The sequence below is a fragment of the Chinchilla lanigera genome, unplaced genomic scaffold, assembly GCF_000276665.1.
Source record: "Chinchilla lanigera isolate Chin_1 unplaced genomic scaffold, ChiLan1.0 scaffold00086, whole genome shotgun sequence".
In the NCBI taxonomy this organism is placed as follows: Eukaryota; Metazoa; Chordata; class Mammalia; order Rodentia; family Chinchillidae; genus Chinchilla; species Chinchilla lanigera.
In genome coordinates this window covers 6,014,066-6,028,538 of record NW_004955487.1, presented here as the reverse complement: position 1 = coordinate 6,028,538, position 14,473 = coordinate 6,014,066, and the positions used below count along the sequence as shown (strand labels likewise).

General features: G+C 53.1%; 1 protein-coding gene across 1 annotated transcript in view; it reads left to right on the top strand.

Annotated features, from left to right (window-relative positions):
* E2f6 (E2F transcription factor 6) overlaps nt 1–14,063 on the top strand; it is a 14,615-nt gene extending 552 nt beyond the window's left edge. Inside the window, exons 2-7 of the mRNA XM_005404425.2 lie at nt 5,000–5,054; nt 7,965–8,181; nt 9,114–9,269; nt 11,341–11,455; nt 12,536–12,647; nt 12,930–14,063. Coding sequence (XP_005404482.2) covers nt 5,000–5,054; nt 7,965–8,181; nt 9,114–9,269; nt 11,341–11,455; nt 12,536–12,647; nt 12,930–12,976 — 702 coding nt within the window. The 3' untranslated portion in view covers nt 12,977–14,063. The remainder of the gene's footprint in view (nt 1–4,999; nt 5,055–7,964; nt 8,182–9,113; nt 9,270–11,340; nt 11,456–12,535; nt 12,648–12,929) is intronic.
* Nucleotides 14,064–14,473: the final 410 nt, after the last annotated feature.

Here is a 14,473-nt window from a genome sequence, read left to right as displayed (position 1 = left end):
GCCGCTCCGGGCTGCAGAGCTGCGGGCCGCGGGTGGGGCTGTGCGTCCGCCAGGCGCCTTCCGCGCCTCTCCGCAGCCTCGCGGTCGTCCCCCACCATCTCTTGCTGTGCCTTCCCGGGTTACCGAAGCTCCCTGATGAACCCATCCTTTTTCTGCGACACCCCTCCCCCGACACGCACACTTTTGTTTTCCTTGAGACAGGGTCTCTGTATAGTTTAGGCTGCTCTTGAACTCGCTATGTGACTCAGCCTGGCCTTGAACTGAAGGCAGTCCACCTGCCTCAGCCTCCTGAGTGCTGGGATCACAGGTGTGCACCTCATACCTGGCTAGATGATCGTTATTATCGTTGTCAGAATTGGAGGTGTTACATAATTAGTGCATGGTTAAATAGTAAGTGGAGAAGCCCATGAGACGTCAGAATGTCCGACTCCAGATGATAAATTTTGACTAAATTGCATCCTCTCTCCATCCCCGCTTAAGTCTGTTCCCTCCCACTGACGGTATCTTTTCTCCTGCACAGCCAGACTTGCGAAGAAAGCTGTTTGGGCCGGGGATGTAGTTCAGTGGCACAGCACCTGCCTGGCAAGCGCGAGGTCCTCAGCTCGATTCCCGGTACCAAAAAAAAGAAAGAAAGCTGTTTGCACTCATGTCATGCTTGTTCACCTGTCCTTACCGCGCAGCTCTCACAGCCAGAGACTTCTGTCTTGGCCCATTTGTAAGAGTGTACATCCGAAGGCCCCAGCCCTCTCCTCGGTTCCAGCAGCTGATTCACTGCTGACTTCTGTGCCGTGGGTGACCGCTGTTGCTGGGAACTCTGCGCTTGGCTCCCTCTAACACCAAGTACTCTGGTGCCCCAGCTGCCCGTCTGACCTCTCCTCACCCTCCTCCCCTTCCCTATCCTGACACTTGGGTGTCATTCCATGTTCTTTTCCACTGCCTTGGCACTTCGTTCACGTGGGAGACCATTCAGTACTCCCGGACTTACATGACCAGATGTAGGTATTGTCCTTGTGTAGATATGCAAATTGACATCCAGAATGCAACTCGTCCATCTTTTTGCCAAGCAGTCACCGACCTTGTGGTGTCCTGGCCTGATGAATGGGTGCCCCCCCAGGGTGCTGGGCTCTGCCTCTCCTCCCTTCCAGTCTGATCTCCAGGCTCCAGGTCCATGTAAGGTGAATCGCCAGCCAGGCCTGCTCTATCTTTGAGCCTGGACCTTCCTCGCCAGCTTTGCTGCTTGCAGTTTCACCCCAACTCTCCACATGTGCTATGCATGTGACTAATTCTGCTGCAAAGCATGTTCCTACTCTTTGGAAGGGAAACTGTCCCTGAGGAGTCACCGTAAGACCAGGAGCCTCCACTGTAGCCACTGCTGCAGAACAGCAGGAAAAGCTGCAAGAACAGCAGCCAAGAGAAAATTGAAGAACCAAAACACCAGGCCTTATTTAAAAGCCTAGAATAATTGCCCAAATCCATCACCTTCTAAATTGCTCATTAAACCCCAAAAGGATTTTACCACCCATGTTGTTTTGCCTTCAAAGCTACAAGGCCCATCAGGGTTAAACTCCAGTCCAGACCACCTGGTATAACAGAGTCCCAGAGCCAAAGTTAGAAGCACCAAAACTTGTGGGCAAAAGTCTTGTCTTCAAGAGGTGTGTCTCTAACCTCTGCATTCCAACGAAGGAATCTATTACAGTCTTACTGTGCGAGCTAGGATAGAGTAGAATAGAAACCTCATAATCGACGGGTGTGGTGGCACACGCCTGTAATCCCAGCACTCTGGAGGAGGCAGGAGGATCTTTGCAAGGTCGATACCAGCCTGGACTACAAAGTGAGCTCAAGGCCCACCCCAACTGCATAGTGAGACCCTGTCTCAAAAAGACAAAAGAAAAGAAACTTCATAATCTCATCTGGCTCCAGACTTATCTCTTCTGAAGTATTTATAGCTGCTAGATGCTCCATGTTGCTACTTTTTTTTATTCTCCTAGATCATCAAATTTCTGTTTTCTCAGTCTGGGTTGAACTGCCCACACATCTGTGCTGTGGAGCTGACTCTCTTTCCCCTAAAATTTTTTTTATAGGTGTTTCCATGTTATCTCTGTGGTGTTCAGGGTCTAGATTTGGGCTACCTGTCTGAAGAAACTTCCCTGACCCCAAGACAGGTTGGGATCTGAAGAGAAACCAGGGTATCCTCAAGACAGATTGGGTAGCCACTCACTGGCCCCAGAGTGCTGGGCCTCCCCCTGCTGGCCTTCAAAGGTCCCTGAGGGCTGCCGCACATAGTCCCTGTCTGTTTACCGTTGTCCACTTGCAGGATGAATGGAGTGGACACTCTGTAAGTGCCTGAGTGTTAATTTCCTTCCCTGCAGAATAGCGGAGTTGAACACCTGCCTCAGCGTTTAAGACTGATGAATGGACATTTTTAATGAGCTGCTGGCATGCAGAGGTCAGTTAGTGTCTCCTGGTTCCTGGAAGCTGCCTGCCTGCCTCTAGAGTCTTGAGCAGGCAGAAGCAAAATTAATGGGCGGTGGGGTGAGCCGGAGCCTGTGTTGCCTGGCAGAAGGGGGCATCTCCATGGGGCCCTGGACAGTGCTGCTCCCCACACTGGGGCGCTGGCACCGAGGCCTCCGAGTATGGGAACTTGAGCCAATTTGAGCAGCACATACAATGTGAGCCCCCACCGATCAGCTTTTATTTTGTCTTTCTTCCACCATCAAAGAAGCTGCCAGGTCAGTTCAGGCTTGAGTTGCAGATGCGAGGGCACACTGTCCTCTGGGGCCTCGCTGTGTAGGTCCTAGCTGGGGGCCGGCAGTCTCCTGGCTCCGTCCTCAGTGCCTCTGTGCCTCTGTTGGCCTCCCGCTCCTGCGGCAGCTGAGACACAGAGGGAGCTGCATCTGTGGGCGTCTTCCCCGGGACCATAGCTGTACTTCTGCCTAGAGTGTGAGTTCACTCTCAGAGGATGGAAACAGTGAGCATGGTTGGAACCTGTTTCCCACGTGTCTGGTGCCAATCCACATTGACAGCAGAGCTGGAAGCGAGAGCCAGCCTTTCTGACAATGTCCTGTGCCAGCCTGTGAGCCGCTGTGAGAAGGGGGGTTCCCTCGGAGGGGATGGGACAGCAGACCCGCGGCGCATGGGGCTGTGGTGTATGCACCGCCCTGAGAGCAGGAGGAAGCCCGCAGGGTTGAGGGGATTTGCTTTTTTGGGTTTTGTGGGAACTCTGCTTTGAGGGCCAGCCTTGTCTCAGACTCCACTGAGAGAGGGCGTGTGTGGGTGGCAGTGACAGTCACCTGTGCCTGACCGACACTGGCTGTGACAGGGCTCCTCAGTGCTGTCCTGGCGCTGGTTACTCACTCGCACTGCAGAAGAGAACTAGCTGCCGCGGGACAGCACCCCCAGCGGGTCATGTGCTCCTGGCAGCTCAAAGCTCCTCCCTGGTGGGTTCTCTCCATGGAATCACTGTGTGGAGTAACTTGCTCTGGACACTAGCGTCTGCCACAGGTGCTGTGGACCCGTCACACTGCCCTAAAGAGCTGTGGACTGCTCACCTGGCCTCGAGCTTCCTTCTGGCCTGACTCATGCCGTATTCCTAAGCCACGAGCTCCGTTACGCACCATCCTGTTCAGAATCCCTGGCAGCTCTCCTGGTTATGACACAGATTCCTAGCTCCTGGTCATGGCCCTCCCCGCTTCCAAACCCCGACACTGATGTGGCCACAGGTGGCTGCTACAAACATCCCCGGTGATTTCAACCCTGTCACCTCTGCTTCGTTCCCTGCACCAGGAACCCTGTCTTCTCTTCCGTCTCTGCAGTTCATTGTTTACACAGAATCTGGGGTCCCAGCCAAGGACTGTCTCCCCGACTCTGCTTACGCTGTACAGAATATGGTGTCACTAGGTCAGAGCTGACTCTGATCACAGCCATATGACGGCTTTCTTTACTTTTTGCAAAGGCAGTGTCTGCGCTGCTAACAGTTTATACAAGAGGCGGGTGGGGATTTAGCTCAGCGGCAAAAGCGCCTGCCTGGCAAGCGCAAGGTCGTGAGTTGGTTCCCGGTACCGGAGAAAAACAAAAAAAAAACAAAACAAAACAAAAAAACAAACAGTTTATACAAGTGTGATACTCTTGAAGTAGCTAGCAAAGTGGTAAGGAATGACTACTAATTTCCTACTTGGTTCAGGAATTGAAAAAACACCTTTTCATTTCTCCAACAACACAGTGTCTGGCTAGCCACAGCTCACCCTGTTTATTTTCCCTTATTAAAAATGCTGCTGGTGAGGCCGGGGATGTAGTTCAGCGGCATAAGCGCTTGCCTGGCAAGCCTGAGGTCATAAGTTCGATTCCCGGTATCAAAAAGAAACAAACAAACAAACAAAAATGTACTTTGGAGGCTGGGGCTTTAGCTCAGCGGCACAGCGCCTGCCTAGCAAGCACAAGGTCATGAGTTCAATTCCTGGTAGCGGAAAAAAACCAAAAAAAAAAAAAATTAACATTAGAGAAAAAAATTACTAAAAAAAAATGCTGCTGTTGATGGCACATACCTGTAATCCCAGCACTCGGGAGGCTGAGGCAGGAGGATCGTTGCAAGTACAAGACCAGCCTGGGGTACAAAATGAGCTCGAGGCCAGCCTGAACTGCATAGTGAGACCCTCTCTCAAAGAGACAAAAAAATTTTGAAATGCTGCTGTTATTATAGTCCTTACAGTGAGAATGCACAGCTGTTAATTGGTTTTAGACATACCTTAAACCTTTTTTTTTTTCTTTTTTTTTTTGTCTTTTGAGACAGGGTCTCACTATGCAATTCAGGCTGGCCTTAGGCTTACTTTGTAGCCCAGGTTGGTCTCAACGCACAAGGATCCTTCTGCCTCAGCCTCCCAAGTGATAGGATTACAGGCGTGAGCCACCATGCCCAGCCCTTAAACCTTTATATTACAGAGTGAAATGCTGTTCAGCTGCATTGTTCTTATATTACTGAACCAAACTTTTCCCTTTTTTTCAGCCATCGAAGATCAGGATTAATTTAGAAGATAACGTACAGTATGTGTCTATGAGAAGTAAGTTGATTGCTGACTGGGTTTTAGGTTTTATAGGTTGAATGGACTGTTCTTAAAATTATTTATTTGAAATATACATGAAGTAGTTAAAAAACCACATCTTGTTTATGCATTTATCAGTCAGTAAGGAAGGTGTGGGGTTTTTCTGCAATGGAGTATTACTCAGCCATAAGGAAGGATGAACCCGAACTGCATAGTAAGACCCTGTCTCAAAAAGACCAAAAAAAAGAAGGATAAACTTAAGACATTTCTGGGTAAATGGATGCACCTGAAGACCATACTCTTAAGTGAAATAAACCGGACACACATGTAAATATCGTATTGTTTCTCTAGTGTGAGCATCTGAAAGTGTATAATAGATACTGTGAAATAGAAAATGTTCAAATGGGGAGCGGGACTGACAAGGGGAGAGGGAAAAAGGAGGGAAGGGAAAGGAAAAAAACAATTATAAAAGGAAAAATGGAAAGAAAGCTTTGTAAATAAGGAAGGGAAGAGGAGTTGAAGAAAGGGGAGGGAATGGGAGAAAAAAAAGAGTCAAGATACATTACGTACAGACGGAGCGTGGTGACATACACCTGTAATCCCAGCACTCAGGAAGCTGAGGCAGGGGGATCACTTCAAGTTCAAGGCCAGCTTGAACTGCATAGTGAGCCCTGTCTCAAAAAAAAAAAAAACTCCCAATCATAAATGTGACCATTATGTATACCTAAAATGTACCAGTAAATTTAATAATTAAGAGATACATGCACACAAAGTGACGAGAATCAGCATAAAGTGAACATTTGCTCTTTGCTACACTGAACTATAAAGTCTGAACTTTTAGCAGCCGGTCCTGGGGCTGGAGGATGTGCATATGCAGCGGTTTTTCCTCCTTTGCTTTGGAAACAATGCCACCTGAAACCCCACGTGCCATCCCTTCTGGATGTGGTCACAGCGCTGAGCTGGAGGCAGCAGGGGTAGGAGGAGCAAGGGGCAGTTCTGGGGACAGGGCTCCTGGGGTCACGTGGCAGAGCAGCGTCTGGCTGCCGTGAATAAGCGCCCCAGAGCCACGGCGCCGCAGGACAGGCCGTGGTGCCTGTGCAGTGTGTGTGGCAGCGGCTGTCAGTGTACCCAGAGGCATTATGGGTCAGTGGCAGTGAGGTAAACCCGACCTGTGTCTAGGGGCCTCTTCCCCAGGCCCCTGAGCAGGGTCACCTGCCTTGCCACGGGGTTGCCGGCAGCTTGGCTGTCAGTGCAAGGACCCCCGCCGGAGACTTCCTGCTCCTCGTGGCGCCTGCATGGGTGACTAGAGGGTGGAGACTGCCTGCTGGAAGTCTGGGCGCTAAGTCACTCTGCTGCTGGCTTCCTCCCCTCAGCCCTTGACCCGGTGGATGTCCACATGGCAGTCTGAGGAGGAGCAGCAGCCTCGGGCCCCAGGAGACTGAGAGACCTGCAGGATTACATATATCCCCTCAGCAGCTGTCATGCTGTAGAAAAGGACAAGCAGCCTAGGAACGTCCTTAACCTGAGCTTGTTAATGACAGTATAACAAGATATGCTTTTTAAAGGCAGAATTTCTTATCTGATGTCTCCCAAGATCTGTTGTGGAGCTGTGACTTCTACTTCAGAAAGACCTAAATCCTTGTCGATGTGCAGGGATAGGCATCCAAACTGGGCGTGTGGCGCACACCTGTCATCCCAGCACTCTGGAGGCTGAGGCAGGAGGGTTGCCAGAGTTTGAGGCTAGCCTGGGCTATATGGCAAGGCCTTGTCTCAAAAGTTTTTTCAAAAAGGCGAGAAGTAAGCATCCTGGGAGACAACCTCGCAGACTGTATGCTTCTGTTCGAGGGCAGCAATTACCTGAAGCCACTGACGGCAGTGTTTGGGAGAAGAGAAAAAGCAGGTGTTTAGAGCAGACTCACAGCGAAGTATTAAGCATGGTCTCTCTGCCAGCCAGACCGTGGGCACTTCTCACAGTGTGAGGTTGGAAAAGATGAAGAGTGGTGGTCTTGTCGCACGAGACGAGGCGCCCTCTGCGCTACGACCTTCCGTCTGCGCAGTCGTCGGACACTGGAGCTCAGCTGCCCTGCCTTTGGGGCTTTACCTCGGAGAGAGCTGCGGGTCCGCTCATCACCCATCGAGGGGGCTCACCGAAGCACTGCAGAACAGTAGATTTGGAGGCACTGAATTCACAGCATGGGACTAGTTTTAGCAACTATTCTGTGCCATTAAATATGCAGCCATTAAGAGTTGTCATGAAACAGTTGTTGATATCATGATGATCGTGGCATAAAGGACCCTGTTAAAAAACGCTGCGTTCCTAGTTTTGCTTTAAAGATTACCCCGGTGGAAGAGGTGGAAACCCCAGGGCATCCTCCAGGCTAAGCGAGGGGTCGGAGGGCTTCCCGGGGCTGTTCTTACCTGGTGAGAGAGGGCGGTGACGTCCTCAGATGCACGCGGCCTGTTCCCCCACTGGACCAGATTCGTCCGCGGACGGGACCCGTTTGGGCTCTTTCAGACCCTTTGTCGGACAGGGTTATGTTTGCCATGTGGCTAGAAACATAAAATAATAAGAGTGAAACCTTTTTTTTTTTTTTTTTTTTTTTTCCTAAAATACATCTTCTTAAAGAATTTAATTTTAAGATCCTCTCTCATCCAGCTTGTAGAAAGGGTGTTTCTGAACAGACGTGAGCCGCCATGGGGACCGACAGGGCCGTCACCTCCGTGGGGTGCAGGCAGCTTCCCCGAGTGGCTGGGGAGGGTCCTCCAGTGTGGAGGGAGGCTGTCCCCTGGAGTCAGCTGTGCCGTGCTCAGTGCGCTGGCGTCTCTGCACTTGTCCACGCTTTCTGATCAAGAGGAAATGTATGTGATTATTTAAATGAGTGGAAAATGTGACTTAAATTTTACAAATGTGCTTATTTTCTTTCCCAGAAGCTCTAAAAGTGAAGAGGCCACGTTTCGATGTATCGCTAGTGTATTTAACTCGGAGATTTATGGATCTTGTCAGATCCGCCCCCGGGGGCATCCTGGACTTAAACAGGGTCGCGAGCAAGCTGGGCGTGCGCAAGCGCAGGGTGTACGACATCACCAACGTCCTGGACGGCATCGCTCTGGTCGAGAAGAAATCCAAGAACCACATCCGGTGGATGTGAGTTGGCATCCAGCGGCTCCTCCTTTGCTGTTTCCCATTGTTACGTGATAGTTCTGTTCTTAGATCAAGCCAGACATTAGTCATGATTGGCAGAGCAAAATAAAATCAGGTGTGAGCTTCACTAGGTAAGAGTCTGTAAGATTTTCTTACCGTGTCCCACAAAGGACTTGATTTCTTTTGTTTCTTTAATGAGAATGAATAGGAAGTGTAGCTGTAGAAAGTCTTCCATAGTTACGCTTGCTACCAGGGGAACCTGTAAGGTTGAGAAAGGGGGTGGGTGGGCGGGAGCCTGCACTGCACCCTCCAGGACCGACGTATGCAGGAGTTCCTTGCCCTGGTACCCTGTTCACTCAGGGGCTCCTCGGATTGTGTTCTGAGTCATTAATGAGAATTAGAGCAGGAAGTCGAGGTGTCAGGGCACACACCTATAATCCTAACATGCAGGAGGCTGAGACAGGAGGATTGCTGTGAGTTTGAGGCCAGCCTGGACTGCATATTGAGACTGTCTCAAAAAAAAGGCTGAAGGGGTGGAAGTGCGTGTCAGTCGTTGCTTAGTCTTACCTTGCTAGAGTAGCCGTTAGTGACTGAAGAAGGTACGTCTAAAGAATAATGAGCCAGGAGAGGTAGTGCACACCTGTCGTCCCAGCACTGGGGAGGCTGAGGCAAGAGGATCACCACAAGGTCAAGGCCAACCTGGGCTACATAGCAAGACCCTGTCTCAGAAAATCCAAAAGAAAAATAGAAGAATAGTGAACATAACGTTCTGCGGAAAGAGCGTGCACCATGCAAGAGCGTGCACCGTGCAAGAGACTACCCACAGCGTGTTAGCAGAGGCTCTGTCATTGCATGGTGCTCCTTGTCGCACATACATAGCTGCAGCTCCTCGATGTCCCATGGCCGCTGCTCAGGGCGGGTTTTGTCTTCCGCAGAGGATCCGATCTCAACAGCTTCGCGGCAGTGCCCCAGCAGAAGAAGCTGCAGCAGGAGCTGTCTGACCTCTCTGCCATGGAGGATGCTTTGGATGAGCTGATTAAGGACTGTGCCCAGCAGCTGTTCGAGTTAACGGATGACAAGGAGAACGAAAGATATCCTTTAAATCTGTACGTACGTCTGTCTGTGTCTGTCTGTTGAGGCAGGGTCTCATGTAGCCCAGGCTGGTCTTGAGCTCATGGCAATCGTCCTGCCTCAACCTCCCGAGTGCTGGGATGACAGGTATATACCACCACAGCTGATTAAGTAATAGGGTCAACCTAGGGATTTAATCTGTGTATTCACAATATAAAGTGAGACCTTTCTTTTGTTTTTTTTCCGGTACCGGGAATTGAACTCAAGACCTTGCGCTTGCCAGGCCGGCATTGTGCCGCTGATCTAAATCCCCAGCCCCCTAAAGTGAGACCTTTAAATGTGAAAGTAAGTGGAGTCTTGTGGTCTGGCCACGGGCACCCACGGATAGTGCATCGGGCCTCTCCTCGAGGTGATGGGCCTTAGGGTGGCATTCTTTGTACGGCGTGTCGGGCACGGACCCAGGCCAGTCTTTCCCTTTAGAACAGCGGAGTCTGTTCTCATTGTACTTTTCAGACAGTGAGGACCATGATAATAAAGACAGTAAAATACTTGCGGGTTTGGAGAAGATCATCTCGTTCCTAGTCTGTGAACCAGAGTTTATTTCCGAAGCAGTACGAATTGCCATTGAGGTGGTGCTTGAGACATCCCCCATGCCCCTGGTGGCCCGGGCTGGCCCTGCTCCAAACCCAGTGTCCACAACCATGGGAGCCTGGTCCTGTGCTGACCTCTCTCCCAGGCCCTGACCTTTGCCCCAGAAAAGGACATCCATTTCCTGTAGTTACCAGCAGCTGCTCCTGCATGTTGAGACCAAGCAGCACCTGGTGCACACTGTTTTTCCCATCGGGCTTTCTAGAGAATAGATGGGAAGGGATATCGCCTTTACCTGTGACCTTCGCCTGCCTCTTCGTAGCTGATGGGCCTTGCTGACTCAGCGTGGTCAGTAGAGCCCCGAGTGACTGCGTTCACCCTGGGTTCAGCCAAACTCCGCCAGCTACCACCGACTCCACGCTGCCTGGTGCTGCAGGCGCCCCCTCGCGGCATCACAGCCCTTTCCCACGGTGCAGTCCGCAGAAAGCAAACACAAGTCCACACGCTTGTCCCCACTGCGGAAAGAGTGTGTGTAGTACAGAGAAAGTGCTAGTGGTTCTTGCTCACAACCCCAGCATCCCCAGAGGCTGAAGCGAGAGGATCTCAAATCCCAGCTGGGCAGCATAGCTGCTTGGTAAGACCCAGTCTCCAAATAGAAAGGGCTGGGATGGAGCTCAGTGGCAAGGCCCTGGGTTCAACCCCACTACCTTTTTAAAAAAGACAATGAAGTCGGATCATGAGTAGTTTCAGGAAGCTCGGACAAGATGAAAAGCATTCAGATCATGAGGTGGAAAATAATTTTAGAGAAGGGAGATCCCGGAATATATGACAGTTCTAAGAAATCTGTTCTCTAAGTTATCGCTACTTTCTACAAATTAGGGAAATGATGGGCTTATGAAAACTCAAATACTTTTTCCTGAAGTTTTTATAGAACAATCTACCCCTGAACAGGCAGAGGTGGGATTTGAACAGAGCTGTCTGTCCTTGTTTGGGCTTTTGCTTTCTGTGGTTCACTTGCCCATGGTCCACTGTGGCCCAAGTATATCAAGTGGGAAATCCCAGAAATGAACAACTGAAGAGTTTTAAGTAATCCCTGCCTTACGCAGCATGTCGTGGTGAGAGTATTTTATCCTTAGTTGCCGCTGGGCCTTGCTGTGCCTGATGTGTGATTTGGCTGGAACTGCAGGATGTGCCCATGGTGTGGTGGGAAAGAACGATGTGGCCACTCAGGCCCTGTCCTTTGCTTCCGGCACCCACTGAGTGCCTTGGGACAGGGCCGCGGGACAAGAGCAGCTAGCCATCCCTCCTGAATGTGTGTGTTTAGGGACTCAGGTTCTGTTAACACCTCTCTAGAAACTTACCACAGTCACAGTAGCGTGTAGGAGGTGATGTGTTTCGCCTACTGCACTCCTGACTTGGAGTTTGTAAAGTGAAAGCTACTGCAGCACCTGGGTTCTCCCACCTGAGCCCCCAACCCCGCTTAGGTCCTTGACTGGACCCTACACTGGCGTACGTCACCTACCAGGACATCCACAGCATCCGGGCCTTCCACGAGCAGATTGTCATCGCAGTGAAGGCCCCGGAGGAGACCAGACTGGACGTCCCGGCGCCCAGAGAGGTAGGTGACGGCACGTGTCCCGGGGGTGGCTGTGAGCCCATCGCTTGCTGCAGTCAGGTGGCTGAGTGGCTGTCGTGTCCTTGTAGGCAGTGTGGCTGCCCATACGAGACAGCTCACACACTGACGAACTCTGACTCAGCGCAGCACACAAGGATGATAGACTTGCCTTCCCAGGTGACATGGTGCCCGACGACCATAGGGAATTGAGTCACCGAGGTCGTCCTTGGCCTACCAGGTCCCAGAAGGGGTTCTGGCTGGCTTCAGAGGAGTTGGAGTACAGGAGGGAGGGAGGGGGTGCTACACCTAGGCCACACTGTGCTGCGTTGCTTTGCCGGGGTTGGAAGCTGCTGAGCCCCGAGCATACTGGCCCTGGGTAGTATAGGTGCTCTCCTGCCCCTGCCTGGGGCCAGGACGCAGCAACGGTGACAGGTGGGTGAGCTGGGACCCCTCAGGGTTATCTTGGGTTACCTTTTTTCCTGTAGTACTAGGGATTAAACCCAGGGTTTTACACATGCCAGGCAGGTACCATACCAGTGAGCTGCACCCCAAACCCTTTGTAATACAGTTTTGAGACGAAGTCTCACAATTGCCCAGACTGGCCTCAAGCTCAAGGTCTTCCTGGTTTAGCCTCTGCATGCTGAGATTACAGGCATGTGGCGCCATGCTTGGCTCCGAGAGGCCAGCGCCCTGTTGAGGTGACACAGGAGGGGCCAGCCCAGCTAGACTACTGGGCAGGGGACCGGGCCTGAGCAGAGTGACCTGCTCCCATCGGACGCAGGAACCCTAACTAGAGCTGCTCCTGGCTACCTGGCTCCTTTGGAGGCTTTCTGCTGGGAGCAGCATCGTGGCCATTCCTGGGTAGATCGGAAGCAAGGGTTGTGAAGCTCCAGCCCACGAGTCCACTGGTCACGCTCCTGTCTCCACATGTGGCTTGGCCTCTTGGTTCTTCCCCCTGGAGACAAGTCCTAAGGAGGACTCCGCCTGCCTGGCTCCCCGTCAGCGGCCCCTCTGCAAGTGTGGGGCACTGCTTCCTCCTGGAGCAGAGAGCGCCAGGCTAACGCTGCTCCGCTGGCCCCCCAGGACGCTATCACAGTGCACATCCGGAGTACCAAGGGGCCCATCGACGTGTACCTGTGTGAGGTGGAGCAGAGCCGCCCAGCCGCAAGCGCGCGCCCCACGCATCCCCAGAAAGGTGCCAGTGAGGGAGACTTGGTGCGGGTGTGTGGGTGGCGGGCAGCCGTAAGGTGGCTTGAGCTTCCTGTCCTCCCGAGGCGGGCCTGAGTGACCTGGAGCTCCTGTCCCGCATGGCGGTACTGGCAGAGGCTCTGCATTCCTCCCGGGCTACCGGCCTCAGAAGATCAGAAGAGGTTTCTCGGTTTATCCCTGCGAGACTGAGGGGAGCACGGGTTCTGGTGGAGCCCTCCCGTTGTGGAGGCGTCCAGTGTCATGCAGCTGTCTGTCTGTCCCTTTGCAGAGGAGCCACCTCCGCAGAGTGAGGAGATGCTGGAGGTGAGCAACTGAGCTGGGGCTGCGGCCACGGCTCTCCGAGCAGCTGGCGGGGCGGAGTCGAAACCCTTGGAGCGGAGACCCCACAGAGCTGGCGAGGGGAGCCCCACCCCTTAGCAGCAGCAGCAGTCGGGCCAGTGGTGGCTTTGAGCAGCACCCTCCCCAGGCGGCCGGCAGAGTGTGTGTGCCTCGGGAACAGCTGTGCAGTGTGACTCGGCTCGCTGCTCTCTGTGAGGGCCCTGGAGACAGGCGCTCAGGTGGGGCCTCGGCCTCCTGTCGCCGACGCAGGAGAAGTTGCCTTATGCTGGGTCCCCCCAGCAGTCGTGGGTGCTGGCCAGTGTGCGCCTGGACCAGTGCAGTGTCTGTACATACCTGTATCATGTTTAGCCTCCCGTGAAACGCGTCCCGTGACGCCACCGCCTTGTACGCTGAGTGAATGTACGTGTGGACGGTGGCCACAGGCGCGGTGTCCTTGGCTCTCTAATTTATTACACTCCTGGGCGAGGTTGGAGGTGAGGTCCACACACACCTGCGTGTGCAAGGACCACGCGCAGCCTCCTCGCTTTGCGGCTCCCTGTGGGAGCCGTCACTGTGTCCCCGTGGGTGTGGCCGCAGGCCTTCGGGGCCAGGCCAGAAATGCCGTCAGTAACGGTTGACCTAGTCACGGTGACGTTGGAGCCTGCCGTACGCTTTCTGCAGGTGAATGGGGTCACACGTCTGTGTGTGGCCCTCTTGGGCTCTGCGCCCTGCGCTGTCCCCGCCCTCCCCCAGTGCTGGTCCCTGCTCTGAGCACCTCTGCTCTACCTCAGCGGTAAGTCATTTACCACCCGTGCCTCAGTTTACTCAGTAGTTACCATTAGACTGTGAGCTCCTTGAGGGACTGCTGTCACCGTCACCCAGCGCCGTGCGTCGCGCATGTCCTGTCAAAGCGAACACAGCCTGGCATACGAGCGCGTGGTGATTGTAGTGTGGGCAGTAGAGACTAACTCGTCTGTGGAGCAGGATTCCTGTGAGCATCATTGATCCATGTTAAACCTCTCGCTTTCGAAGAAAGGTTTGATCGTGTATAAAAAGTTTTAAAATAAAGATCTAAAATTACAAAGCTGTGTGGAATAGCCCAGAAAAGCTGCAGGGGGCACTGTTGGCCAGCACTGGATAGCCGGTCGCAGTCCCGGGCAGGACGGGCGGGCGGGCAGGTGGCTGCGCTGGCAGGACAGCAGGCGCACGCGGGGGCAGCGGGAGAGCACGGCTGGCACAGGAGGACCGTGGAGGAGCTCCCCGCGGTGATGCGGCTCCCCACGTGGTGAGCCCTGTGAGTGAATGAGGGCTCCGTCTCCTGGCGTCGGGCTGTTCCTGGGACTGGTAAGTCCCTCTTCCTGCGGGCTCACGCTGACCCTGGCTCCTGTCCCCGTGGTTGCAGGAGGCTTTGAGGGGACAGTGGCCACACGCCGTGACAGGTTTCTCCCACCCCAGGCTGTGTACCCTTGATGCTCGGTCCCCGTACCGTAGGGC